The sequence below is a fragment of the Dermacentor albipictus genome, unplaced genomic scaffold (assembly GCF_038994185.2).
Source record: "Dermacentor albipictus isolate Rhodes 1998 colony unplaced genomic scaffold, USDA_Dalb.pri_finalv2 scaffold_30, whole genome shotgun sequence".
Lineage (NCBI taxonomy): Eukaryota > Metazoa > Arthropoda > Arachnida > Ixodida > Ixodidae > Dermacentor > Dermacentor albipictus.
Window position 1 is genome coordinate 938,070 of NW_027225584.1, and position 27,614 is coordinate 965,683.

Genomic DNA, 27,614 nt, shown 5'->3' on the forward strand with positions numbered 1-27,614 from the left:
TTGATTGATTGATTAACTTTTATTTTACAGTCCTGCAGAACGCGTATTAGCACGTCGCGGCCGCTCCCACCTCGGGACCGACAGGCCTAGCCTGCCAGCCGCATCGTGGGCCTGCTGGACAGCCCAACGTTGCTCAGCCAGGAGTGGGTTGCGGAGGGCCGCCTCCCTCCTAGCTGAGCTGAGGTCAGGGCTTGCTATAGAGATACATCCCCAGAGCATGTGCGAAAATGTTGATCTATCCCCGCAAGCAGGGCACGCGTCATCAGTGTAAATCTGCGGATATATCACATGTAACGTGAACAGGTTGGGAAAGGTTTCTGTCTGCAGCAGTCTGAATGTCAGTGCCTGAGGCCTAGTGAGCTTGGGGTGAGGAGGAGGGTATTGTCGCCGCGAGAGATAGAAGTGTTTAAGAAGTTCATTATAAGTGGCAGGCGCGTCCCTACCATGCGTAACTCTCTCTTCGGCCGTTACAGCGCCAGCGCGGTCGCGCGCGCGGCAGCGTGGGCCGTCTCATTGAGGTTCGTGGGGACACCCGCCGTGTGCCCAACGTAGGCTGGGAACCAAGTAAGCAAGTGATACTTGATTCAATCCGGACCTGCCTTACGAAGCAGCCCAAAAGCCTGTTCTGAGATCACTCCACACTGAAATGCCCTAATGGCCAACCGTGAGTCACTGTAAATGACGTCGCTGCTATCATCAAGCATCGCCAAGGCAATGGCCACCTGCTCGGCTATCGCCGGATCTCCGGTTCGTACAGATGCACAGTTCGTGAGTAGCTGTTTGGAGTCCACCACTACTGCAGAAAAGGAGCACCCCTTCCGATATGCGGCCGCGTCAACAAAGCAGGCTCTATGCCCCTCTGTCTGGATCTGTTTGAGTATGGTTGAAGCTCTTGCTTTCCTTCTACCCTTGTTATATTCAGGGTGTATATTTCTTGGTATCGGCGATCCGGAGAACAAATCTCGTATGTCCCGTGGTAACTGGCATTTTCTTGGTGCTTCTGCAGATGGTGGGTAGCCGAGCTCTTGTAATATCCTCCTACCGGCGGCGGTCGTGGAGAGTCTGGCAAGTTGCGCTCTTTCCTGAGCCTCTGCAATCTCCTCCAGAGTGTTATGCACACCTAGCTGGAGGAGGCGATTGGTGTTGGTGAAGATCGGTATACACAGGGCTCGCTTAGTTATTTTCCTGAGCAACGTGTTGAGTTTGTTCCTCTCTGCTCTTTGCCATCTGTGCATAGCTGCCACGTAGGCAAAGTGGCAAAGCACAAAGGCGTTAATCAACCGTAACAGATTATCTTCTTTAAGGCCATGATGGCGGTTAGCCACCCATCGGATGAGACATACTGCGTTGTCCGTCTTGGTCGTGAGCTTGATTATCGTTTGCGCGTTAGAGCCAGTAGATTCGACTACCATGCCGAGTATTCTTATTGCGTCGACCCTAGGAGGAATCTTGTCTCCCTTGCCCGTGCGAAGACAAATGGTGCTGTCAGACAGTGGTCTCCAGCCCATGGGCTTACGACCTCTTCTTAAGGGGCGGTAGAGTAAAAGCTCTGACTTCTTAGCCGAACAGTTTAATCCCGTGGGTCGAAGATAGCCCTCCGTGACCTCGATGGCCTCCTGTAACGCCCTCTCAACCTGTCCGTCACTTCCTCCAACACACCAAATGGTAATGTCATCCGCATAGATGGTATGCCTGATGCCCTCGACTCGTGAGAGTGTTTGGAAAGGCCGATCATGGTCAGGTTAAACAAAGTGGGCGAGATCACCGAGCCCTGTGGAGTGCCCCTTGTGCCAAGCTCCACCTCTTCCGCGATCATGTCTCCTGCGCGGAGAGTCGCTCTTCTTCGGTGCAAAAGTGACCTGACGTAATCATGAAATCTTACGCCCAGACCAAGCTCGGATATCGATTGCAGTATGAATTGATGGGCTATCTTATCGAAAGCCTTCTCCAAATCTAATCCAAGGATGGCCCGAGTGTCCCGCGTGTCATTGTCGATTATCTGACTCTTGATGAGCTTCATGGCGTCCTGTGTGGACAGACCTGCCCTGAAGCCAATCATCGTGTGGGGGTAGAGTTCCTTGTGTTCGATGAACCTCGTGAGCCTGTTGAGTATGACATGTTCCGCGACCTTGCCTACGCAGGATGTGAGCGATATTGGTCGCACGTTTTCCAGGCTTGATGATTTGCCAGGTTTGGGGATCAGTACTGTAAGTGCCCGCTTCCATGCTTCCGGGACCTTGCCTTCCTTCCATGTCTCGTTGATGACTTCTGTCAGGTATTCTATCGAGTGATCGTCCAGGTTACGGAGGGTCCTATTTGTGATGCCGTCGGGACCAGGAGCAGACTTGCTATTAAGCTCATGCAGCGCCCTCCTAACCTCTTCCGTGCTGATGTCTGCATCCAGCTTGGAGTTGGGTGGCCCAAGGTAGTCTGCGTAGGCGACCGATGTCCCTTGCCGGGGACCAACAGGGAGGTACTTCTCCACCAGGCCCTGCAGGACTTCCTCCGTGGTCTTGGTTCGTGTGGCTGTATGCAGAAGCTTTGCCATCACATGCTGCTGGTTGGACCTTGTGTTGGTGTCGTCCAGAAGATCCTTTAAACGATTCCAGTTTCGACCATTCCGCATTTGACCATCAACTGAGTTGCACACCTCGTCCCATTGTTGCTTTGAGAGGGTGTGGCAGTACTCCTCTGTGGTTCTATTGAGTTCAGCAATCTTTTTGCGTCATCTGCGATTTAGCCGTTGGCCCTTCCATCGATTGAGGAGTGACTGCTTAGCCTCTAGTAGATGGGCTAGGCGACTATCCATCTTTTCTACGGGAAGGTCCGTGCATATTGTGAGTGTTACTCTTGATATCCTCCCTGATCTGGTCCATCCACTGTTCAAGGCTCAGTCTGGTGTTTGGATTGGCGCTCATTCCTTATCTTGCAGAACTTGTCCCAATCCGTGAAGAACTCCTTCGGCCTCTTAGGTGTTGTTGGAAAGTGTGTAGCGAGGATATAATGATCGCTGCCAAGATCAACAGCAGTGTTAGTCCATTGCGACTTTGACAAATTCTTGACGAACGTTAAATCCGGAGTCGAGTCCCTGCGCGAAGATGTTCCCATTCTGGTCGGAAAAGACTTATCAGTCACGAGCGTAAGGTCCAAGTCTGTAGCATTCTGCCATAACTCCTTTCCCTTGACCGTGTTGTACATGTAGCCCCACGCGTAGTGCGGGGCATTGAAGTCCCCGGCTATCACCAAAGGATTAGTCCCGGCGAGGTTGATTGCCTTCCTTAGAAGCGCTAAATTTGAAACGCTGGCGAAGGTCATTGGGGCTACTATACACGTTAAGAATGAAAACGCTCTGGCGTCTCAATCGGCCTGGTATGATTTCTATCATCACATGTTCTGCCTTACAGGTGGCCATCCCCAGGTCGTGAGTGATATATGTGAGCTTACGACTTACAAGGGTGCATACACCTCTCCTCCAGGTTTGACCAAGAATCGATTGATATCCCGACAAATTGACTTCAGCAGATAGGGTTTCTTTAATAAGGATTACATGTGGTTTTTCGGAATTGCTGCGAATGTACTGCTGCAGAGGCGCTTTCTTCTTAAGAAAGCCCCTGCAGTTCCATTGCCAAATGCGAAAAGATTCATTTGAGCCCGCCATCTTGTTGCTTTCTACTTTTGTCCCCATATTCTGCGGATGAATTGTCCCCAGTTATAGGGGACCCAATGGCAGTATGTGGTACGACATTGACGCTAGGACCAGGGATTGGCAACATTACGTTCTCTAGGAACGATTCTATTTTGGACACACGTTTGTTCATACTTTCAGTTTGAAAGGCCATCTCGCTTTGTATCTGGGAGACCTTCTCCGCCAGTTGCCTTACGCTGTCGCTTAGCGCTGAAAACATTTCGCGAACTTCTCACATTGCGCGTCCCGGAAGACTATCCTGCTCACAAGCCACTGCTCGTTTTTTAGAGGGTCTCGCCTCATCTTGTTCGCCCTCCGCTATAGGAACCTCCATAGGTTGGGGTGTTTCCGATGGAGCGGACGCTGGCGGAGGACGCGTTCCTCTCGCGTGTTTGATCTCCGCGATTTCGGACGTAAGCGCTTTAATAACCTCCCTCATATTCGCATTCTCGCGTTCAAGTTGAGCTATTTTATGCGCGCTTCCTGTCGCATGCTCTGAGGATGCCCCCGACCTCACCTCTGCCTGTCGTCCACGGATAATGTCAGCCCAGGTGGTTGGTCTCGACGATCCAGGAACCGGTCCTGTCTGGTGCTTTCTGGGTCTGGAACTGGACCTGGTGCGGCTGTCGGGCCTAATGCGGCTTCCGGAATTGATGCGTATTCTCATCCCTCTAGACGCTGTCCATCCTCTGGATCTGGAGTGCCCCCTTGATCTGGATCGCCCTCTGGATTGGGAACGGCCTCGGGTGTCGGATGGGGCCGATGAGTCCGATTCTTGAGAGCGTGGGTGCCTTTCACCGGAGATAGCTGGAAAGTGTTGCTCATTCTTGAAGGGTGGTGATGGCTTGCTTCTTTCCTCCAGCTCAGCGTTGCGAGCGCGTTCTCCTCTTCTGCGTCGAACTACGTACGGAGTCTGGAAGCGTTTCTTGCATTCCTTAGCTGCGGTCAGGTGGGCCTCGCCGCATAACTTGCATTTCGGATCGCAGCTGTGTTGTTCATCGGGATTGGTTGCTCCACAACCCCTGCATACCACTTCCTCCGGTGACGGGCAGACATCGGAGCGGTGTCCAAGGCGTCCGCAGGTGTAACAAACATCCATCTGTTTGTGGTAAAGCGTGCACCTGATCAGAGTGCCCCCATACGCAACGTAATTTGGGACCTTATATCCCTCGAATAACACCACCACAGTTCCAGTATTCTTGATTCTTCTGGCACCGAGCGCGAGTGGATTTCTCCGGTTGACGATCTTCCTGTCAATGACCTCAGGTCCGTCCTCGATTGCGATGCGCCGAATTACCCCCTTGCAAGTGGCGTGCGGCGCAGCAACATACGCGCTCACCTCATGCTGCTTGCCGGCGACTGTATATGTTCTCCACAGCGGCGTAACGAACCGCGTGTTCGTGACTAGATGTGCTGATCACCATCACATTTTGCATCGGATTGGGGCACATAGTGTCCCATTCTCTTTCCGTCGTACTGATACCCGTTGCAGCCCATATGACTTCCGCGAACACTGTTGGGCCTGCCTTGGTGATACTCAGTCCGCCTCTGGGTCTGACCACAATCTTCATTTCGTCCTTTGGTAGTGGTGGCATCTTGCTGCCCCGAATGATCTTGCTTTTAGCTTCTTTATATCTATTTCGGTCCGGCAGCGTATCTTGGCCGTCAAGGTGGGCCGCGGACGAGTTTGCGCCAAGACGCCCGGAAGCGTTCTTGCAAACGCGCCGTTTGGCGACCGTTATCCAACCAGAATCGTTCCGAAAACCTTCGGGGGCTAAATCGTCCCCATCGTCTTCACTCTCCACCGCAGAAAAAGCGGTGAACTAGCGCCTACAGGCTAACACAGGCCAGCGGCAGCAGCCCAGCGTCTCGTCGAGACCAGCGCCGTTGCGTTTAGCGTTAGGGCTAGCACTCAGTCCGGCGTGGTCGGCACAAGATCGGCGATAAATGTTCAGAAACTCCACCCACCTCCAAAAAACTGGTATCCACGTGTTCCGTAGAACTTCACTGAAATAATGCACGCAAAGTTCACGGGCCACCACTTCATAAACCTCCAAGAGATCGAGAAAAAGCAGGAGCCGATCGGAGCGCGTCCAACCTACTCGGCGTCATCTTCCTCTCCTCTATTGTCATTACCAGAATATTTTCAACCCGCCGTTGTTGCTCAGTGGCTATGGTACGTGTTGGGCTGCTGAGCACGAGGTCACGGCATCGAATCCCAGCCATGGCGGCCGCATTTCGATGGGGGCGAAATGCGAAAACATCCGTGTATTTAGATTTAGGTGCGCGTTAAAGAACCCCAGGCGGTCGAAATTTCCGGAGTCCTCTACTACGACGTGCCTCGTAATCAGAAAGTGGGTTTGGCTCTTAAAACCCTATAATTTTGTTAAAATAATATTTTCCTCCGCGATTCCTGCTTATTTGTGTGTTAAAACATTAACGTTAAGACAAAGGCGCACATTCCTCACGGTTGCTAATTGCACAACTTATTTGGACTAGACAACACACGTGTACTCTTTCGCCTTCTCTATAACGTGCGCACGTACAAGTGTGTGCGTGACTGGCTACAACTTTTCGCTTTAATGGAATATGTATATAGCGCATTATTTTGCTCAAGCATCCAATATTCATGCGTGTGGCCCGACACTCCTTTTCTACTCCTGTGGAAAACCATGACAAACTAATGAAAATAAAAGCACGCATTAATAATGCTGTAAGTTTCGCTATGTTTGCGCTTCCGGTTGCTCAACCACATATATTTTATCCAAGTATGCGCGCACTCCTTTATTTAGAGACCTTTCTCCATCTGACTCGTATGTAATCGACTCACCTTTGTCAGGTACCATGCACTGGCAGCTTGTACTGTAGAAGACTTCTCCATGGCACCTGAGATTGAGATCGAGACCTGAGGCTGTAATCCTGACGAGACCTGAAGCTGTAATCCTGACATGGCTTTCAGCAAGCTCATTCTTCCCTATGGCGCCTCCGCACGCTGACATTGCATCAACTTTATATGTTCTTCCGCATCTGCCAGGGAAAGACCTTTCCTTTCATCGTAAAGAGGGCCGTTAATGTGTGTCCGGCACAGCAGCGGGCCTCCTTCATACGTCAGGAATATAACTCGTTCATGGTATATTTCTGCTGGTGGTGCCAGTCTAGAGGTCACTTAAAGCACACCGCCAACGTTCGGGGACTGAAGAGCTGTCCATCTGGATGTTGAAGGCGTCATCAGAGACAGGAGGGCCTGCGTGTTTTTCTCGTCATTGCTGCCTACACACTCTCTCGCCAGACTACCGTCATTCATGGAGTGATCTGCTTTGCTATACTTCATTAGCAGGTTTTCCGTAAGGCTCGCAGCGCTGGATGTCCTAATTCTATTTTCGCCGTGGGCCATTGATGGCTCATGGGTCTCTTGAGTGTCATCCAAGGTTGCTGTGCTGAACAGTTTGGTATGATCAGGATGCGTCGGCTGCTTGGTATCTTCCCCTCCATTCCCCTGGAGTCGATGCCCTGCGCTGACTCCAACAGGTACTGCTCCAACGGCTAGCTTTGGCCGCTCACGGGGCAACCTGACTTTATGATTTATGCCGTTTATGATGTGGACAAAGTCTCGGATAACATGATGTGGCTCAAAATGTGCCTCGCACACCACACTCATGGTTGTCAAGCTTCCTTTGCGCAGTTGCAAGTTGTCTCCCATTTCTCTCTCAGGGTAGGGCTCTTAGGGACAACAAACAGGGAACGTTTCCGATCTTCGGATACTCTCCTGGAGTTTGCCGCGCATCCGGGGGCAGAGAAGAAGTTCCGCCTCTTTGGTTTCATTGCCTGGAAATATGTATAAGAATTATCACTCTCGTGTACACTGCAAGCGAAGAGGCTTGAGTTAGATACCCAGTAAATGGTGGCAAACGCTCGATCGAAAACAATCTGTTCAATCCGCTCCAGACCATACAAAATTGGCAATTAGGGCTCACATGGTAAACTAGCGTTAAACGCTTTTTACAACACGTTCTTACTGATCATGGCGTAACATTTCAAGGACATATATATATATATATATATATATATATATATATATATATATATATATATATATATATATATATATATATATATATATATATATATATATATATATATATATATATACGAATGCGCGCATGTTTTCATCTAGGTGAAATTTTATGGCTATTAAAGAAACAACGAAGTAGCACATATATCTCCACGTTTGCTACACCCTCACTGATCTGCTATCCTATCACTTTAACTGCCCTAACAATGTTTTTCTGACACTTCTTACAACATAATTGCATACAATATATAACCAGTACATTCGCAATACATACTACGCAACTCCGATGGTAGATATAGTAGATTTAGTAAGTAAAAAAAAAGTAAATAAGTTGGTAGGTAAATAAATAAATAAATAAAAAAATAAATATTTTCTACCAAATCTTAGCGGAAGGTGGTTACCATCTGGGTTTAATTGAGGGATTACCACAGTCATGCAAGTGCTACCGAAATGTAAAGCTTCTTGGTGTTATACATATTGCTCCTAGGACACAAACCACACGAGACATTTACTGGGCTAGCCGTGCAACACAACGGAAAAAAGGCTACAGTAGAGCAATATATCTTAATTCCAAACAGGAAAAAGATATGTTAAATGTTTGCTTATGCTCATTTGGAACACTATATGGTCCGAATTTCACGGATCTACTTAAGATAATGTAATCACTTGCACGGCTATTGCCATGTTCTGCCCACCTTCAAGTAAACGTACATTATAGCTAATATATAAAGCATCGTCAACGAGTACGCCTTCCCCTGTTCTTTCGAAACACTTCGTCACGTTCGCGAACACCTAATTTAACCTGCAAAGTTTTAGAAAGCTGTCGTACTCATGTTAAATAATTCCGTGTTTGAACTTTACCGACAACGGTGGAGCCGAGTGTTGCTATCTGTCATATTCGATGTCACATACTACAAAATATGCTACGATACTTTATTGTGGTTAGCGCTTTTCTAATTCAGCATGCTATAATTACGAGTTCCACTTACCTCTTTAGGGGGCAAGCTGGATCTGTGAACAATAAAAGCACAGCAAGCGGGCGAGCCTTGGGCGCCTTTTTCTGTTTCGCTGGCGTTGAAATCGAAGCAGACGGCAATAAGATGAAAAAAGTGCACCTACAACGAGGCGGCCGTTGACGAGTAATTAACACACATAAATGCATTTCCATAATTTATTTTACTTTGCTTCAGCTGTAACATAGAGTAAAGAAATAGTACATTTTTGTTTTCTTTATTTCTTTTTTCAAACGACTGTTTTGCAGACAATTTTACATGCCGTCTGCGCACAATCGTACGAGTGTCGCCGCTCCTAGCAGACGACAACTCAAGAGCGCGCAGTGATCGCACGGCGGATTTAACGGCGGAGCCCGTCGAGCCCTATGTGGTCGAGCCCGCATTACCCGCGTCGGCAGGCTGGTGTATGCGTACGGGTCTCAAGGGCCATGCTTTAATTGGGATAGTTTTTTCATTCCCGTGAGGTGGCGCTGCAGTAATTATTGTTCAACGCAAAAAGAATTATTTTGTTATTATTTTTGCATGTTATGGTCGGCTGTTTGCTGCATTAGAGTCGAACCCAGGTCTTTTGCGTGGGATGCAGACATTCTACCTCGGCACCACGCCGCGTGAGTGCTACCGATCGCAGCGCCCCCAGCGTCGTTACGGTCGTTTGGCTTCACTTTGAACGCATTGAAAGAGCGGCCGTTCCGGACATAGGAAACTCTATGGTTCCGGACACTCCCCATGTTCTAGTACACTCTACCCATAGAGTTTCTCACTACATTACCTAGATGGAAATCTGGCGCTGCTGCGCTGTGGTATGCATGGGAATGCCGGTATATTGTGGATTCGGATTGGCATCGTTCTCGTAGAGACAGGACGCCTTGAAGACGCGCTTGGCAAGTACCGTTCCGTCTGTCACAATGATTCATTTTCTACTAGAACAGCACGTGAACAGCTGTTTTAGCTTTATTATTACGCGAAAACATGTTTTGCTTAAAGAACTTGTTATTGTGTGTACGACTATACATGTTTGACGTAGTAGTTCTGCGGAAACCCGCAAGGTGGAGAGAAGTAATGAATAAAGGGAAAATTAGGCATCCACCCGTTCGCAGCAATTGCTACAAAGGAAACCCATACGGGTTCCTCGAAAGAAAAGCCTCATAGTTGAAGAAAAATTCGCCCTGGTCCGGGACTCGAACCCGGGACCACCACCTTTCCGGGGTAGCCGCTCTACCATCTGAGCTAACCAGGCGGCTAGCAGATGGCAGGGCGAAGTCGAATTTGTCGACAACACGAAGCAAAGGCAAGAGTTTGACGTAGTAGTTCTGCGGAAACCCGCAAGGTGGAGGAGGCTATGATTGGCCTCGAGCTCCACCACTGGAAAAGCTGGCGCCACCGTCGGCGTGACGTGCTAGGAGGGATCACGTGGACATAGCGGCCACGTCGGCTGCTTGGGGAACGCCGAAGCGAGCTGAAAACGAGTTTAAATTCCCTCCAACGCTGCGGTCCTCATTTAGCGGCGAAATTTTCCCGCTTCGAGTGTCTCCTTTACAACGCCTGAAAGCACTACAATAGGCAGTGGCTGCCTTTGAAGGTGCGCAACATGGTAGGCTACTGCTCGGTGCCGCAGGGCCGGACGCACGTAACGGAGGCTGGTGTCAGCCTTATTCACACGTAGCCGCAGGACAAGAAGCTGCGTGAAGCTTGGCTCGCGAAACATAAAACCGGCAAACAGTCATCGGCTACAACTCGGATATGCAGCAAGCACAGACGCGAGGAAGATTTCTGCTACGGCGCCCGGTTTGCGATGTTCTGAAAACGCGCACTGAGACGCTCGCCTGAGTCCGCTGCCCGACTAAAGTCATGACGGTTTGGCCTATGAACTTGTCGATGCTATAGATACTGGCAAGTTCAGTGGAGTGGAAAGGCAGCGGTAAGAAGCAGATTTAAAGAAAGCTTGGCATATGGTCATGTTTGTGTTACGAATTGATGCACTGGATTACAAAAAAAGGAGCAGCGGGAAATTGCACGCTGAGAACACCGATAAACATACAGTGCGACGCAACTCGACAAATAATATTGAAAGGCCAAAGAATTTAGAAGAAAAAAAAAAGATTGAATCGTCGCGACGGCACATCACAGTCTCTGTAGGCGTCGAAGTCTCTACAATGAAATTATTTTTGAACAGCTCTGATAGCGCCCACGCAACAATGGTTGCTTCTATACTGTCAAATGCTCATATTCTGCGGCCTAAAGCTAATGGCACGGTGCGAAAACGCGCGTGCGGTAAAAGCGAAACAGTGCGCGGACAAGCATGCAGACGCGCAGTCGGTCGCTGCGAATCTGCGCGATCGCTGCATTGAGGCTTCGTTCTATTACGCTACATTTAGTTATACAAACACTATAAGAACATATTTCACATAGTTTGCTCTCAGCGTTTACCTACTCTTCACGCAAGAAGCCGGTTCGGGAGACTTCATCGCGGCGACCGCGCGCAGTGGCGTTCACTGTATACGTATCCGGTAAAGCGATAGCGTCTGTAAACGATTGTGTGCTTTCAGTTTGCCCAACAATATTATTTAGACAGTAAAAAACGTCTCTCGTTTTGAAAGTACTTACAGAAATGTCCGAGAGCTCGCGCGTGGTGTTTTCAGTGAGCGCTGACAGCAAAACCTATGAGGAGCGCGCCGCGTGATCTCTCATACTACGCCAGCGAGGCGCTTCCGATAGATGGCGACTCCGTAACTCCTCGCCGCCAATACCGTCATTCCCATGACGGCATGGTGCCCCCCTAATCCAGTGTACTAGTACACTGTACCCCTAAGAAACTCCCATAGATGGTGGCGCCAGATTACCCTCTAGGTGTTATAGGGAGAAACTCTAAGACTATGAATGCCTCCGTTACTAGATGCCCGCCGCGTTGCTCGCTTTTCCATTGTAGCGGTGGTTTCCTTAGTTGAAGTTAGTTCAGCATAAATTCCGTAAGGCGGCGCTCGTTGCCTTTTCAACTTCCGGCGGATGTGGCTGAATGCATCCGCCGGCGCGTTATATGCGCGGGCACGATGGAAGAATACTTTGGAATACGGTGGAAGCAGCCTATCTTCCACCGTGTGCGCGGGTGTCTGTTAGCGAGCGTTATCGCAGGTCTCTGAGACAGTGACAGATGCTATGTTAATCTCAGAGGCCGCAGCACGTGATCTAAGTTGCAGGTGGAGAGAAGAGGGAGAGGGCCCGGAACCGAGATCACCGGACAACGCGGCAGGCATCTAGTAAAGACCTCGACTCGTCGGGGCTCTCGGCGAGACTCTAGAATTTTCTGCAAAGACGGATAGCCTCACGGCTATCCAAACCACTCTAGGCTACTTGACCTGCCCCAATCATCTGGCTCCTGCTGGATCACCGCCCCCTGGCCCTTCACCAGATCACCACTCCTACCAGACCCACTGGGCCCTTCCTGCCGGACTGCTCAGCCGCTGCCATGGCGACACTTTAATCCTCTACTCTCCTATCTCCTTTGCTCCCACTATCCCCCCAACCCCTGTAGACGCTGAGCCGTGCTCCCGCAAGGGCTGCAGGAAACAGCGTCAACCTTTCCTTATCCCTTCAAGAACCACTTCTCTCTCTCTAGTAAAGGAGGCATTGACTCTACATTTACCGTCATTCCCATGACGGCACGGCGCCCCTTAAGAAACTCCCATAGACGGTGGCGCCAGATTTCCCTCTAGGTGTTATAGTGAGAAACTCGATGCTTTCTTGTTCACCGTAAACGGTGGTCTTGTCCATAAAGTTTCCTACAAAAATTTTTGTAGGAAACTCTATCGTCTTGTCCTCAACGACACCTTCCTCTTGCTCTGACGTCGCAACACGCCGTCGTCTGCTCGACGACGTCGAGGCCGAGTCGTCTGCAATCACAAATCCTGACAAGTCGCAAGACGCGTCCCAAACGCACAGCTGTCCGTTTCGGCAGAGCGTAAAGACATCTGCCCAGTCTGTCGAAGAAGCAGTTGACGATGGTGTCGCTGTGGCTGGACAAGGTGTTGATGTCGAAGTTCTTCATCTTGTGAAGCGCCGTCACCCGGACCGACATGTCCTTGCTGCCGATAGCGAGAAGGCGCGAATCGGCGGACCACTCAACGCAAGTGATCGCATCGTAGGCCGTATTTAGCACTCGCTCCAGCGCGAACGGCAGTGAAATCGCGTCTGGCGTAGCCGGGCGTGCGGTACCAAAGACAGTTGTCCTTGGCGACAGCGAAATATTCGCCATCGGGACTGAACTTCACCGTCGACACGGGCTCGCGGAAGTGATTTCGGTGATGGCAGTTCGCGACACAAGGCTGCATAGCTTCGTCGGTTTCGTTGATGGCGAGGAAGCCTGACGGCGCGATGTCAACGGCGGTAAAGTTGTAACGCCTCTCGATAGGCAGGGCTTCCGATTTCTTGTTGCGCAGATCGAAGAGCGAGAGTCGGTTGCCGACGGGCGCTACATCGGCGTTTCCATCCGGCATGAACAGCAGGTTCCCCTTGTGGTACACCGTGCCGACCAGGTTTGAAAACTTGAACGCGAACTTCATCGTCACAGCGGGGGCTTTTCTCGGTACGGAGTATAAGCATGGCACACAGATGTCAGAGAAATACACAATCCCACTACGTCGAAGACACAACGTGCTTTGCACTACGGACGCCGCCATGTTACCATAGAATAAAGAGATGTTACTGTTAGTTGGCACCACGGCCGCTCAATGGAAACTGCATTGAGCGGCCGTGGTAGGCACGATCACTACGATGTGTCGCCAGCGTCGTGGTTGCATGCTGTGCCACCTATGTAATGCAAATGCGATGCAATGGGGCAACAAAAGAATTATAACGTAATGCAAATATGTAGCAAAATTTTAACGGACGGCTCAATATAGTGAGATAATTGATAAGTTTTTTAAAGCCTGTCAAAGCAGAACAATTTACAATTAACTAGTAGCGCCACACAACACCCGTAACGAAAGTAGCGCGTGGTCCCGCGCACGGTGACGCCCGCGATAGGTCACGTGATCCAATTGTTGGCGCTGCATTGGGCTTCTGTTATTGTATGCGACGCATGACCTATAGGATGTGCGAACGTGCTGGCGACGAGAAGGCGGCCCCAGAACCGTAAGTGTGCGACATTTCTATTCCACTTGTCCCTGATCACGTACGTGTAGTTTAGGAGAACCATTAACAGCTGCGGAAAAAAAAAAAAAGCTCCGTTAGTTATGCTATCTGAGGCTTGCGCCAGAAAGTGGTGTGAATTGGTAATTTGTTCTTTTCCGTTTCTTTTAGCGGCGGCACAAGGCAAAGTCCACCGCGGCGTCGGTCGGTGAGTTGCTACAGTGGCTTGTTTCGAAGGATATTTGACGGGCCCAGCCAGTGAAGGTTGTCGCCGACGTTGCCGAGAAATAGTCGCCTTGTTTAAACGTTAACCCATTTCTTTATTGCTCTTTTTGTCTTGTGAATCTCAAGGATTTGGTGCACAAGCCATCGCTGTGACTGCGCCGAAGATTGGCACTACACTGCTTTACTACAGTGACCTTTATTTACAGTCTGCTGCATGTGCAATTCGTGCGGTCGTGTTCGTTTGCCTACACGAACGTGCTCGTCAAGCACCGCAATCTCCTGCGTAGCCATGACCCGTAAGCTGTCACCCATCAGTCACTCCGCACACATTACTGCACGCGGGTTTTCGCCAGTTTTGCCCGGTAGTGGCAAGCAAGCACAGCTAGGCGTAAATACAACGCCTTTCTTACTCACTCTGGCTCATTTGTTGATTACTTCACCACGCGACGATTTTGCTAAAGGCACTACAGTCAACTTCGGTTCGACTTTTAGCTCGCACTGGGAAGTTCCGACTAGAAACCATACCATGGCCATTGAAAACTTTAGTTCCAACGAGAAAGCATGCCGCTTCGGTTATTTCGACCCCAACCGCCGCCTCCTTAGGCGTGGAGCCGTTATCAAGCTTCAAAATGTCTATTTAGCGGACGGTGCTGGTGACTTTTCTTTCAGTGGCCGACGTACCTTCCGCCCGTGAAGCCACTCGTTTAGTGTCGTCACGCCCACATATTCACCGGTTTGCTTCGTCCGTTCAGCATGGCGTCGCTTGTATTTGTTGCTGTTCGTTAATTTTACATTTTGGATACTTAACGAAGTCTCGCGCTACCGCGAGGGTTGAATTAAGCAGTGTCGACTCGCTGGCTATGTGTTTGACGGCACGCGCTGCGTTCTGTCAGCAACGGCAACGTAATGCCTTTGCTTTTCTCATGATGGCTGCAGTCAATTTGCTCATGTAGTACATTTGATTCTTTTACGAAAAATATTGTTGCATGTCTGCTTTTACAATAAGTCTGTTTAATTACTCTGCACTTATGAGCGCCTCACTAGAATGTACTACATAGAGCGTCATCCTACCGCCTCCACGTTAAATTTTTTTTTTCTTCAGCGGTGCTGACAGTGTTATGCAATGGATGTTAGCAACTTTGACTTTTGTATTGCCAGTTCGTCATAGTTAATGAATTCAAGGGCTATCTGCACACTTTAAACCTGCCCGCCAGCGGGGAAATACGGTGTACTCTCGGCCAAAAAAGTAAGCGGACCACGGCTCAAGCGGCCGGAGCGGCTGCGGGGCCACACCGGGGTATGGTGGCTAGCCACCATAACCGGGGCGCTGCTCTCTCGCTCCACGTTAGCTCCACGCGCTGACGGCGAGAGTGCCCCGAGTGACGCCAGACTTCGCCCTCCCTCTCACGCGGGGCCTCGTCACGCTCAATAAATTTCTAGTGCACCGTTCGGTTGCTCTGCGGCGGACGGTCGCGACGAAGGGGACCGTGCGTCGCCGGTAGTCCAGCACATGGCGCTGTCGCGCAGTTGCAGATAAGGCCCCTCGACATCTGCCGCGCGCGCCACCTAGGAAGTTCCTGTAGCAGACGGCGCCCACGCTAAACCGCGGCGCCGCGGCATTCGTGAGGTGAAAAAATATCTGCATACGCGCGGAGATATAACCTATTGGTGCCTGACCGTGGCGAAAAAACGAAAGAAGGACCCGAACTGCTAAACTTAGTACTTTAATTTCAAATGAGCGCCCCAAGAAAATAGCTCAAGAGAGCGTAATGAAGGCTTGATCGCCTCGATTCCGCATGTTTATATTTCGTTCGATTGCCCTCAGTCACCACGCGAGCCTTGGTGATTGCTTGCGTTTAATCCCGTATGCTCTGTGAAATCTTTTGCACGTAAGTGTGCTGCGTACACATAGCGGTGGCATTGAACGAAGAAGTCGTGTAAAAATGAAGGCTGACAGTCGCTTGGACCGAAAAACTTTCGACATAACGTCGCTCAAACGTGCGACTCTCAAAGCGCGCGACCCTCACGGCAACTAAACAACATCCTGTGTGTGTGGAAACGAGTGCGCCAACAGTCTTCTTGCCGCTGAGTGTGTCTGTCGTGTAGCGATTGCACGACGACTGCTGTGTCTTGTGGTTCAATGCTACGAGCCAGTGCAACTGTTGTGACATGATGAAGAGGCGGTATGGGTCGTGTCAGCGTGTCTCCTCGATCGTGTTCGGGCTGCCAGCGCGATCTGATCTCGCGGCACACCAACATCGAGCGTAGTGTGTGCGCGTGTGTGAATGTGGTTGACTGTTCTCGTGAACCGTGCGACGTCGCCGCGTAAACTCGAATCATGACGCGCATTGTTGTGTTTATCCCTTTTCGCCTCCGTGCACCGCTAAAGCCCCGTAAGAATTAGAGGGCCCTTATACGAAACGTACGCGGATTGGCCCAGCTATTACTGCACTGTGTTTTGCTGGCAATCCGTGTATTGCTTGTGGCGTTTTTCTTATGTTCATTTGCAGTTGTGTATTTTTCATCAGTAAAATGGCATTGCCGAAAACTGAAACATCTTTGAGTGTAAGGGAAACTTGGAAGGAACGAGCTCGCAGCTGTATGTAATGTACTTTGATATACTGTATTACGCTTTATTATTTGACGGCCAGTAGCTGTGGCTATGCAGTATTCGTTTTTAAAAACGGAGTAATGCAGGCACTTAGCAATATATTTATTGACGTATGCAGTGCACAAAATACGATTAGGATATTGGAAATTACACTTTGGACATGTTGTAAAGCGCAGTTAACAACGCGCGCACAAACACAGGAAAGTGTAAAAGTACAATTCGCTGCTGAATTTTATTTTTTATCGCACGTAACGCAATGCGGATACTTGCCAGCGAGTTAATGCGTTTCTGCCCCACTATTTACATGCATGCTAAGTCCTACTGCACTTGCTAAGTCAAGGGGCTCGTAATGCACTAACATCAGTAATCTCCAAAAACTTTGGCCGTCAACATTCATGCGCGCGGATGAAATAACACTGCAGCTCTGCACACACAGGTGTATACTTTCTCTCGCACCTTCGTATCGCTCTACGTTACTTTCCTCGCATAGTCGTGCAGTTACCGACGGTTCAGTCTTTCCGTACATTTCTATGCAACCACAATTACCTTCTGGTTCGTTTTTGTTTGCTGCGCGGGATGCAAAATAACTTCTTGTCGTCCTCCACCTGATCTCGGCACCCATCCGCACAGCAACAAGGCATTTCGGTCCTTCGCATCCTAGGTCATACCGATCTGTTCAGCGGGCTCACAGCGAACTAAAATAAATAATCTCCACAAACTTCGGCCCTGAACATTCATGCACGCGAGTGAAATACTATCACCGCTCGACACACGCACGTGAATGCTTTCTATCGCATCTTTGTATCGTTGTATGTTACTTGCCTCGCATAGTCGTGCTGTTGCCGACGGTTCAAAGTCCGTCCGTCCAATTCTGTGTACCCATACTTTACGTCTGGTTAGGTTCTGGTTGCCGCGAGCGATGCAAAATAACTTCCTGCCATCCTTCGTCGGGTTTCGGCACCCAACCGCATAGCAACAAGGCGTTTCGGCCCTCCCGGCACGAAATCATCCCAGCAATGTGCATAGCACAACAGGCGAAACGCGCGCACTTCGCCCGGCGCGCAGGAACTTTCATGGCGGCAAAGGGGCGGAGCAAGGTCATATGTCACCGATCAGCCTATCGCAAGCGTTGTCGGCTGGATCAAAGCCTGTCGGTACTTTTACATGATTGAGGGATTTTAGTTGCAGACGGCAGCGGGGCATCAAACCGCAGCACTCGGAAGGAACGATGACCCGTTCTGATTGTCCTTTTGCTCTTATTCACCTTATTCTTCATATTAGTGCATGTCACCGGCGTCCACCGCTGCTACATTTTAGGCAGCAAAACGCAAGTAGCTGCAACGGCGGCTATAGTGACGCGCGCTTTTTCACGGCGGCCGGATAAGTTATAGGCGCAAAGCTTTACTGAGGGCACGGCTTTTCTGTCAAGATTACTTTTCCGGCATTTTCCAGCAGCGGGTTTAATATTTACATTAGCGACGCCTCTGAAAAGTGCTTAGTTAGCTGCTACAATGCGTAGGCCATTATCAAACTTTACAAAAGTACGGCCAGGAAGAGATAATGGGGAAGGCGAATCGGAATAACTAGTCAGTCATGAAAGGTTATTCACAGAAGCATTCCATGGCTTGAAGGCTCCTCAGTGTGATGAAACGTTGCGGTCGACCGCGATGACTTGGCTTGCTCGCCTTGGCATCTAGTTGTAGAGCGCCGCCACTATAGCTCCGGCCATCCGCGCATTGCTTCCCACTATTTAACGGACGTGAAAGAGCGGGCGTCACCATGGCCGCCGTTGCGGCTACTTGCGATTTGCTGCCTAAAATGTAGCAGTGGTGGACGCCGGTGGCATGCACTAATATGAAAAATAAGGTGAATAAGAGCAAAATGACAATCAGAACGGGTCATCGTTCCTTCTGAGTGCCGCGGTTTGATGCCCCGCTGCCGTCTGCAACTGCGCAACAGCGCCATGTGCTGGACTACCGGTGACGCACGGTCCCCTTCGTCGCGACCGTCCGCAGCATAGCAACCGAACGGTGCACTAGGAATTTATCGAGCGTGACGAGGCCCCGCGTGAGAGTGAGGGCGAAGTCTGGCGTCACTCGGGGCACTCTCGTCGTCAGCGCGTGGAGCGAGAGAGCAGCGCCCCAGTGCGGCCCCACAGCCGCTCCGGCCACTTGAGCCGTGGTCCGCTTACTTTTTTGGCCGACAGTACATGGCAAGACCTGCTTGTATTCACATTTACAGCACTAATGCCCCGCTGCCGTCTGACGGATTGACGCTTTGTGTCAGTCGTAAACCACTCAAGCGATGAAGGGCAACAGTTTCGTGTGCAGTTTTTGATAGTGGGACTGCAGTTTTCTCATTTTGTTTGTCCTTTGTGTTAATTTATGGGGGTCCAACCCAAAAAGAGCACTAAAGGTGGATGTATTGGACTCGACAGCAAATCTGCCAATGTTTAGCTGTGTTGTAGCAGGACTGTGATAGTTGTCAAAAAAGAGATGAGACTATACTCCTCGTTGTCGGGGTTGGCCCACATAAAGCAAACGAAGATATTTGTTTGGGTGACGTTTTGGTGATGGCTAAGTCATTTTTAATGGCTTGCGTAACAGAAGAGACTAAAAACTGGGACATAACAAAATAGGCACTGACTTAAAATGTTTCGTTTGAAGCCATTGCCTGTCCAATCAGCTTGTCTATTTTAGTCTCTCCTGTACTGCTATGCCAACCATATACTCGTACAAACCTGGACCACTTTTCATTCTTGTGGATCTATTTTTCTTGTGGTCCCTATATAGCCCACGTTGATAATTTTGTCCTGCTTTTGAAGTGGCTTTTTTTAAAATTTTATCCTTGAGGTTCATTTACACCATTACCTTTGGCTCGTTTCTGACAGATTTTAAAAGCTACTGGACGAGTCGTCGAAAGTGGGGACTCAAATTCGGTGAGACTCTCACTATATTACTGTTGGTCAGTTTAGCATTCTGTTATGATTCGACATATAGAAGTGCATTTCGGCAGAGGACGCCATGAAGAGTGCATGCAGTGTGTTGCACTTTGGCAAGAGTTAATACGGGGATTTAAACCAATTTGCAAATTACAGCTTGTAAGTGCATGATGCTAGTCTAGTTTATGTAACGAACACTGAAGACTCAAAGTGATGCAAACGGGACAGGTGCCCCACCTATGAACAAGGAAGTACATTTATTTTGGAATACTGTCAATCCCTTCTTGGGATTTTTACAGGAGAGGGAAACATAGAAATACAGGTTAAGTGCTATCATATTTTTTTAAGAGTTAGAAATAAAGGTAGAACATGCAGTACACAAGCCAATAATAAATAAAACCGATGATGGCACTTGAATACAATACACTGAGAGGAACACTGTGATGTTTATGCAAGGTTGTGCCGAGACGAATGTAAGCACAGAGCTGTCAGCGAGGGTAACAAATTTGTCTATGGTGTGCTGGGCCGTGACTGATGGATGCAAGCAATTCCAATCTCGGACAACTTGTGGAAAAAAAGAATATCAAAAAGCATTACTGTGACAGAAATAATCTTCAAGGGTGAGTGCATGCTTGTGACATGTTAGTCTTGTAGTGTTTATACGAACAAAATTTGTGAGAGACATCTTTAATGCATTATTAGGCAGTAAATACAAAAACTTTAGACGGTGTAATTTAGCACGGCTGGACAATGAGTGAAGCCCAGCTGTGCGTAAAAGATGTGTGTGTGAATGCATGCGCCCATAGCAGTTGAAGATAAAGTGCACAGCTTTACTTTGAACCATTTCGAGTGTTTTAACGTTGTTTTTAGTGTGGGGCTGTTCATGTTGCGTGTCCTCTTTGTGGTATTCATCATGTTTAACGCAAGCCCACTAGCCTAGCTTGTGGCTCCCCTGCTACTGTAGTTGCTTGAAGGAATGCAAGAGGCCAAGGCTGACATGGTTCAGACTATTGGAGAACCTTTTCCAGAAACGGTGCAGCATTTCTTTTCATGTCAGATGATGACTTGGTTACAGAAACGGTTGCAACTGGAAATTCGGCACAGTAGGCCTGCTCTCTAAATCCCCTCCCATGAAAGCAGAGATTTATTCCATATAGGTATGACCTGCATGCTGTCTCTGAGGCCATGGTATAGGCAACCTAAGCTAAGCCAGCAGTCTCTGAGCTCGTGCTCTTCTGGGCACTACTGCCTCTTTTGAGTCTCGGAGCTGCCCGGGGAACGCTCTACACTCCTGTAAATAGTAAGGTCCCTGCATGTTTTCAAGGTAGCATCATTACCCCTTTCCCTCCTACATAGAGCGCCCAAAGGTTACAAATTTGTCAATACAGGTGCAAAAACAAGCAGCTTTATCGTTTGAAAATGAAAGTGTATTACTCATTTTGAAAGTTTATTTCGTGCTGTAAATTTTTATTGATGTGCCTGTTGGTGTAAACCATGCTACGTAAAAAAATATATTTGCTACATTTTAGGGAGCACTGGTGAACAGTATGGGCACATGGGAATACCATGTGACCACACTAAGCCACTTGTGCACAAGCAATGCCGGGAGCGCGCGATGGTGAGGACGGCAACAATATAAAAGAATAGTGCTACGTTGGCACCTGTTCATCTAACAACCTTAGTTAATAGTGGTAGCAGAGTTTGTGAAAGGAAATTTTCTGGGTTGTGCTATAAGGCAGTGACTATCCTGTGAGCTATTGGTAAAACTGGGCGAGACTGCACCTTCTTTCATTCAAATGCAATGTAATAATTCGGTTATCTTGTGGGATAAAATCCCGGCCACAGTAGCCGCATTTCGAGGGCAGGGAGGGTGTGGCGAACTGCAAAACCACTCGTGTACTTAGATTTTGGTGCACGTTAAAGAACCCCAGGTGGTCGGAATTATTCCAGAGTCCCCCACTGCAGTATACCAGATAATCGGATCATAGTTTTAGTACGTAAAACTCTTAATTTATTCGCTTATCAGTCCTTAAATCTATAGCCACTATAGCAGAGCTTGTCTCCAGAACTTTTGCTGCAATGACAAGTTTAGTCCTGCATTGGTCACTGTCTCGCTTAGAAAAGCAGTCCTTTGCAGAGGTAATGTCTAGATATAGTAAATTTTTGCCTCCACTGTTCCTTTAAAACAATGTTTCTTTGGTTGCTCTTCGCATACCTGCCGACCTTCCCGAATTTTTCCGTAAGCTTTATCTTTCGGGCTTGTACGATATTGCAAATTTTGGTGAAATTTTGCAAGAACTAGGTTTGTGAAAACCACACCCTTGCAAGTCTTCCAATTGCGAAATACAAGAGATGCATCTGCTTGAAGTAAGTTAATTAGGACAAGTTCCTGAAGCAGGTGAAATTAGCAACAAAAGAGTCGCTGTGATCAAAGCACCAGTGTGTTTGTCAACCTCGACTCTTTCATATGTGCTTCTACTTGGGTGCAGAGCGACAGGTCTTGGGTGCTGTACCAAGATCATCTTTCATAAGTTTGTGTGTCCCACAATATGTGTGTATCATCATCATCATCATCAGCTTGGTTATGCCCACTGCAGGGCAAAGGCCTCTCCCATATTTCTCCAACAACCCCGGTCATGTACTAATTGTGGCCACGCCGTCCCTGCAAACTTTTTAATCTCATCCGCCCACCTAACTTTCTGCCGCCCCCTGCTACGCTTCCCTTCCCTTGGGATCCAGTCCGTAACCCTTAATGACCATCGGTTATCTTCCCTCCTCATTACATGTTCTGCCCATGCCCATTTCTTTTTCTTGATTTCAACTAAGATGTCATTAACTCGCGTTTGTTCCCTGACCCAATCTGCCCTTTTCTTATCCCTTAACGTTACACCTATCATTCTTCTTTCCATAGCTCGTTGCGTCGTCCTCAATTTGAGTAGAACGCTTTTCGTAAGCCTCCAGGTTTCTGCCCCGTAGGTGAGTACTGGTAAGACACAGCTATTATATACTTTTCTCTTGAGGGATAATGGCAACCTGCTGTTCATGATCTCAGAATGCCTGCCAAACGCACCCCAGCCCATTCTTATTCTCCTGATTATTTCTGTCTCATGATCCGGATCCGCCGTCACTACCTGCCCGAAGTAGGTGTATTCCCTTACGACTTCCAGTGCCTCGCTGCCTATCGTAAATTGCTGTTCTCTTCCGAGACTGTTAAACATTACTTTCGTTTTCTGCTGATTCATTTTTAAACCCACTTTTCTGCTTTGCCTCTCCAGGTCAGTGAGCATGCATTGCAATTGGTCCCCTGAGATACTAAGCAAGGCAATATCATCAGCGAATCGCAAGTTACTAAGGTACTCTCCATTAACTTTTATCCCCAATTCTTCCCAATCCAGGTCTCTGAATACCTCCTGTAAACATGCTGTGAATAACATTGGAGAAATCGTATCTCCCTGCCTGACGCCTTTCTTTATTGGGATTTTGTTGCTTGCTTTATGGAGGACTACGGGGGCTGTGGAGCTGCTATAGATATCTTTCAGTAGTTTTACATACGGCTCGTCTACACCCTGATTCCGTAATGCCTCCATGACTGCTGAGGTTTCGAAAAAATCAAACGCTTTCTCGTAATCAATGAAAGCTATATATAAGGGTTGGTTATATTCCGCACATTTCTCTATCACCTGATTGATAGTGTGAATATGATCTATTGTTGAGTAGCCTTTACGGAATCCTGCCTGGTCCTTTGCTTGACAGAAGTCTAAGGTGTTCCTGATTCTATTTGCGATTACCTTAGTAAATAGTTTGTAGGCAACGGACAGTAAGCTGATCGGTCTATAATTTTTCAAGTCTTTGGCGTCTCCTTTCTTATGAATTAGGATTATGTTAGCGTACTTCCAAGATTCCGGTACGCTCGAGGTCATGAGGCATTGCGTATACAGGGTGGCCAGTTTCTCTAGAACAATCTGTCCACCATCCTTCAACAAATCCGCTGTTACCTGATCCTCCCCAGCTGCCTTCCCCCTTTGCATATCTCCCAAGGCTTTCTTTACTTCTTCCGGCGTTACCTTTGGGATTTCGAATCCCTCTAGACTATTTTCCCTTCCATTATCGTCGTGGGTGCCACTGGTACTGTATAAATCTCTATAGAACTCCTCAGCCACCGGAACTATCTCATCCATATTAGTAATGATATTGCCGGCTTTGTCTCTTAACGCATACATCTGATTCTTGCCGATTCCTAGTTTCTTCTTCACTGTTTTTAGGCTTCCTCCGTTCTTGAGAGCATGTTCAATTCTATCCATATTATACTTCCTTATGTCAGCTGTCTTACGCTTGTTGATTAACTTCGAAAGTTCTGCCAGTTCTATTCTAGCTGTAGGGTTAGAGGCTTTCATACATTGGCCTTTCTTGATCAGATCTTTCGTCTCCTGCGATAGTTTGCTGGTATCCTGCCTAATGGAGTTACCACCGACTTCCATTGCACACTCCTTAATGATGCCCACAAGATTGGCGTTCATTGTTTCAACACTAAGGTCCTCTTCCTGAGTTAAAGCTGAATACCTGTTCTGTAGCTTGATCTGGAATTCTTCTATTTTCCCTCTTACCGCTAACTCATTAATCGGCTTCTTATGTACTAGTTTCTTCCGCTCCCTCCTCAGGTCTAGGCTAATTCGAGTTCTTACCATCCTGTGGTCACTGCAGCGCACTTTGCCGAGCACGTCCACATCTTGTATGATGCCAGGGTTAGCGCAGAGTATGAAGTCTATTTCATTTCTAGTCTCACCGTTCCGGCTCCTCCACGTTCACTTTCGGCTGTCCCGCTTGCGGAAGAAGGTATTCATTATCCTCATATTATTCTGTTCCGCAAACTCTACTAATAACTCTCCCTTGCTATTCCTAGCGCCTATGCCATACTCCCCCACTGCCTTGTCTCCAGCCTGCTTCTTGCCTACCTTGGCATTAAAGTCGCCCATTAGTATAGTGTATTTAGTTTTCACTCTACCCATCGCCGATTCCACGTCTTCATAGAAGCTTTCGACTTCCTGGTCATCATCACTGGATGTAGGGGCGTAGACCTGCACAATCTTCATTTTGTACCTCTTATTAAGCTTCACAACAAGACCTGCCACCCTCTCGTTAATGCTATTGAATTCCTGTATGTTACCAGCTATATTCTTATTAATCAGGAATCCGACTCCTAGTTCTCTTCTCTCCGCTAAGCCCCTGTAGCACAGGACGTGCCCGCTTTTTAGCACTGTATATGCTTCTTTTGGCCTCCTAACTTCACTGATCCCTATTATATCCCATTTAGTGCCCTCTAATTCCTCCAATAGCACTGCTAGACTCGCCTCACCAGATAACGTTCTAGCATTAAACGTTGCCAGGTTCATATTCCATTGGCGGCCTGTCCGGAGCCAGTGATTCTTAGCACCCTCTGCTGCGTTGCAGGTCTGACCGCCGCTGTGGTCAGTTGCTTCGCAGCTGCTGGGGACTGAGGGCCGGGGTTTGATTGTTGTGTTCATATAGGAGGTTGTGGCGAAGTATTGCACCAGGGTGGCCAATCCTGCTCTGGTGAGGGAGTGCGTTACCGGTTCTGGTCACCGGGAACAGGTCACACTCCAAGCCTGTTTGTGCAATTTTATCAACACGCGGATTTTTTTTAATCCGGTGGAAAATTGCCGGCACCGGGATTCGAACCACGGACCTCTTGCACGCGAGGCGGGTGTTCTACCGCTACGCCACCGCTGGTTTTTCTGTGTGTATACTTGTGGCAAAAAACAACGGTATTGCCACCCGCTTTCATATGCAATTCCACAGTATTCTTACACATATTAAAGTTGAATTTGACAGGTATTGTCAGTACCTGTATCCGTTGCTTTAAAGAAATAGTGTATCATTGTGGTGAACATAAATTGCTTGGTTTGGCTTTCTCTGAATTGCGCTACTGTGTTATCGTTTCAAAGTAATTTGTACGTTAGGCAACATAGCATGCGTTTTTGAGTGCTCTGACATTGTTACGCCCTAATGAAGAAGCAAATGGCAGATTTTTCTTCTTTGTGTTCTTTTGAGTAGCACTGTCCACACTTGGAGCTTGTGACAGACGCTTTTCATAATTGTAATGCTAGCTTTCCTGCAAGACAGGTGCGTCCCAGACCAGGACGAATTTTTCTTCAACCGAGAGGCTTTTCTTTAGAGGAGCCAGTGTGGGTTTCCTTTGTAGGAATTGCTGCAAATGGGTGGATGTCTCGTTTTCCATTCATTCTCTCCACCTTGCGGGTTTCCACAGAACTATTACGTCAAGACAGTTTGCCCAACTTGTGGTGTAGTCATTTAGCAAACAGCATGAGGAAGTGCAGTTTGCTTGTCTGATGGCATGGAAAGTGTAGACGTGGCCCTCATGATGAAATCGTATACTAGAGATGAGGCCAGTCTGATGTCTGTGTTCGAAGGTGAAAAAACTTGCACTCTTTCTTGCCTTTTGTTTCGTCGCCTTACATGCAAGTTGTACAAGAGTTCTGTGGGGCTTCCACTTGGTGTCAAGCGTGTTCGGACTGCATTATCTAAGAAAGCATTGATGTTTTGAGCACTTTGTGACTATGGCCAGAAATTGTGACGCACACTTAGAATATACCAATGCAGGCTGAAAATATTAATACCAGGCTGTGGAAATGTTTCAGCTTTTTCTCTGCTCTCATGGTCTGCAAGCTTTTGATGTTGACGGTGCACATTGTGAAGCTTGCACAGGCAACATCTACTTGCGGAATTTGGCAGCCTTAGTGTTTATCCAATGCAAGTGTTCCTCTTTTCTACACATTGCAGATGAACGGCCCTCCACTTCAATGGCCAAGGAAGAGGGTTACCTTCCTGGAAACACCCCATGTCGGGTAAGTTCCTATGTGAAACTTTACTAGAGCTTAATGCGACAGTTAAAGGGCAGAGGGACAGAAATGCCACACGAGTTCAGACTGATGGAAGTATTCGTTCAAAACAGTTTAATTTTTGCTGGACGCGAGGATTGCAAGAGGAAAACGGTCAGTCTTGTCCTTTAACTGCGCTGGAATCTCATATTTCAGCTGTTGCGGTGCAGGAGATGTTCCTTAAACTTCCGAAGAGGGATGCTTCGTATTCCGAAGAGGGATGCTGTCTATTTTTACCAATAAACAATTATGCATGCCTGAGCCGACGCCATCAAAACTCGTGGCGTCATGCTGAGCTCATGCAGCAGCTTAATGAGATCCTAAACCACCCTTTCGGCTTGGTCAAAACACAGTTCGTGGATAGCATACATTGCTGTGAACATATTGGCCAAATTTCATGGTTGTGCACGGCATGTGGAGCTCCCAAGCAGAGTGTGAAGTCTCCTTTCCGATAAGTGCTTTCCCCGCAGGGGCGTCTGCGTCAGCAGGCGTTTGGTGTGTTGCGACACCGCGTACCCAAGCACACGAGGGTTGGACCCTCCCGCGTGTAGCCGTGCGCGGCTTAGCCGTGTCCGGGGAAAGGGGGATCCTGGGGGTTGAGCCGATGCCGGGTGTTTGGACCTTTAAGGCCCCCTGGCGGACGCAACACACCTCTTTGGCCTCTGCTTCACGTAGACGGCATCCCCGACTTACCCACCCGGGGGAAATCGGTAGTTGCCTTCTCCTGTCTCTCTCTCCCTCCAGCCTTCGTCTTTCTCTCACTTTCTACGTTTCTTGTCTTCTCATAGTTTCCGTTTGCTTCCAATTTTTCCAGGCAGCAAGGATTAACCTTGTGTGATTAGCCAACGTAGGTTATTTCATATTTGGTTATAGTGATGACGTACAGCTGGCGTTTACAGGACCTGTTCTTACAGTCCCTGTAGCGTCCCCTTGTAGGACTCCATGGTGGGTGGCTGGCATTATTGCCGAAAATTCAATTCCTTTATGGCTAGCTCCTTCCCTCCGCTTCCTGATCGCCCTCAGAAA

The 27,614-nt window shown here is 48.5% G+C and overlaps 2 protein-coding genes and 1 non-coding gene across 4 annotated transcripts in view; 1 reads left to right on the plus strand and 2 right to left on the minus strand.

The window, feature by feature from the left end:
- Nucleotides 1-2,883: 2,883 nt before the first annotated feature.
- On the minus strand, nucleotides 2,884-3,315 carry LOC139052736 (uncharacterized). The gene has a single exon (XM_070529787.1). The coding sequence runs from the start codon at nucleotides 3,313-3,315 to the stop codon at nucleotides 2,884-2,886; it is 432 nt and encodes a 143-aa protein (XP_070385888.1).
- Nucleotides 3,316-9,932: 6,617 nt separating this feature from the next.
- TRNAS-GGA (transfer RNA serine (anticodon GGA)) lies at nucleotides 9,933-10,007 on the minus strand. Its single transcript has one exon. It is a non-coding gene; the product is annotated as a tRNA-Ser (tRNA).
- Nucleotides 10,008-13,801: 3,794 nt separating this feature from the next.
- Nucleotides 13,802-27,614, plus strand: part of LOC135908445 (uncharacterized) — a 121,704-nt gene continuing 107,891 nt past the window's right edge. The window contains exons 1-4 of one of the 2 annotated variants that reach the window (XM_065440218.1): nucleotides 13,802-13,897; nucleotides 14,066-14,102; nucleotides 19,621-19,668; nucleotides 26,491-26,555. In XM_065440218.1, the coding sequence (XP_065296290.1) occupies nucleotides 13,836-13,897; nucleotides 14,066-14,102; nucleotides 19,621-19,668; nucleotides 26,491-26,555 (212 nt within the window). In that variant the 5' untranslated portion in view covers nucleotides 13,802-13,835. The remainder of the gene's footprint in view (nucleotides 13,898-14,065; nucleotides 14,103-19,620; nucleotides 19,669-26,490; nucleotides 26,556-27,614) is intronic. The other variant, XM_070529767.1, reaches the window with a different exon arrangement.

What these genes read in the sequence shown, in the direction of transcription:
- LOC139052736 (XM_070529787.1), bottom strand. Translation starts at nt 3,315, where the DNA reads ATGACCTTCGCCAGCGTTTCAAATTTAGCGCTTCTAAGGAAGGCAATC.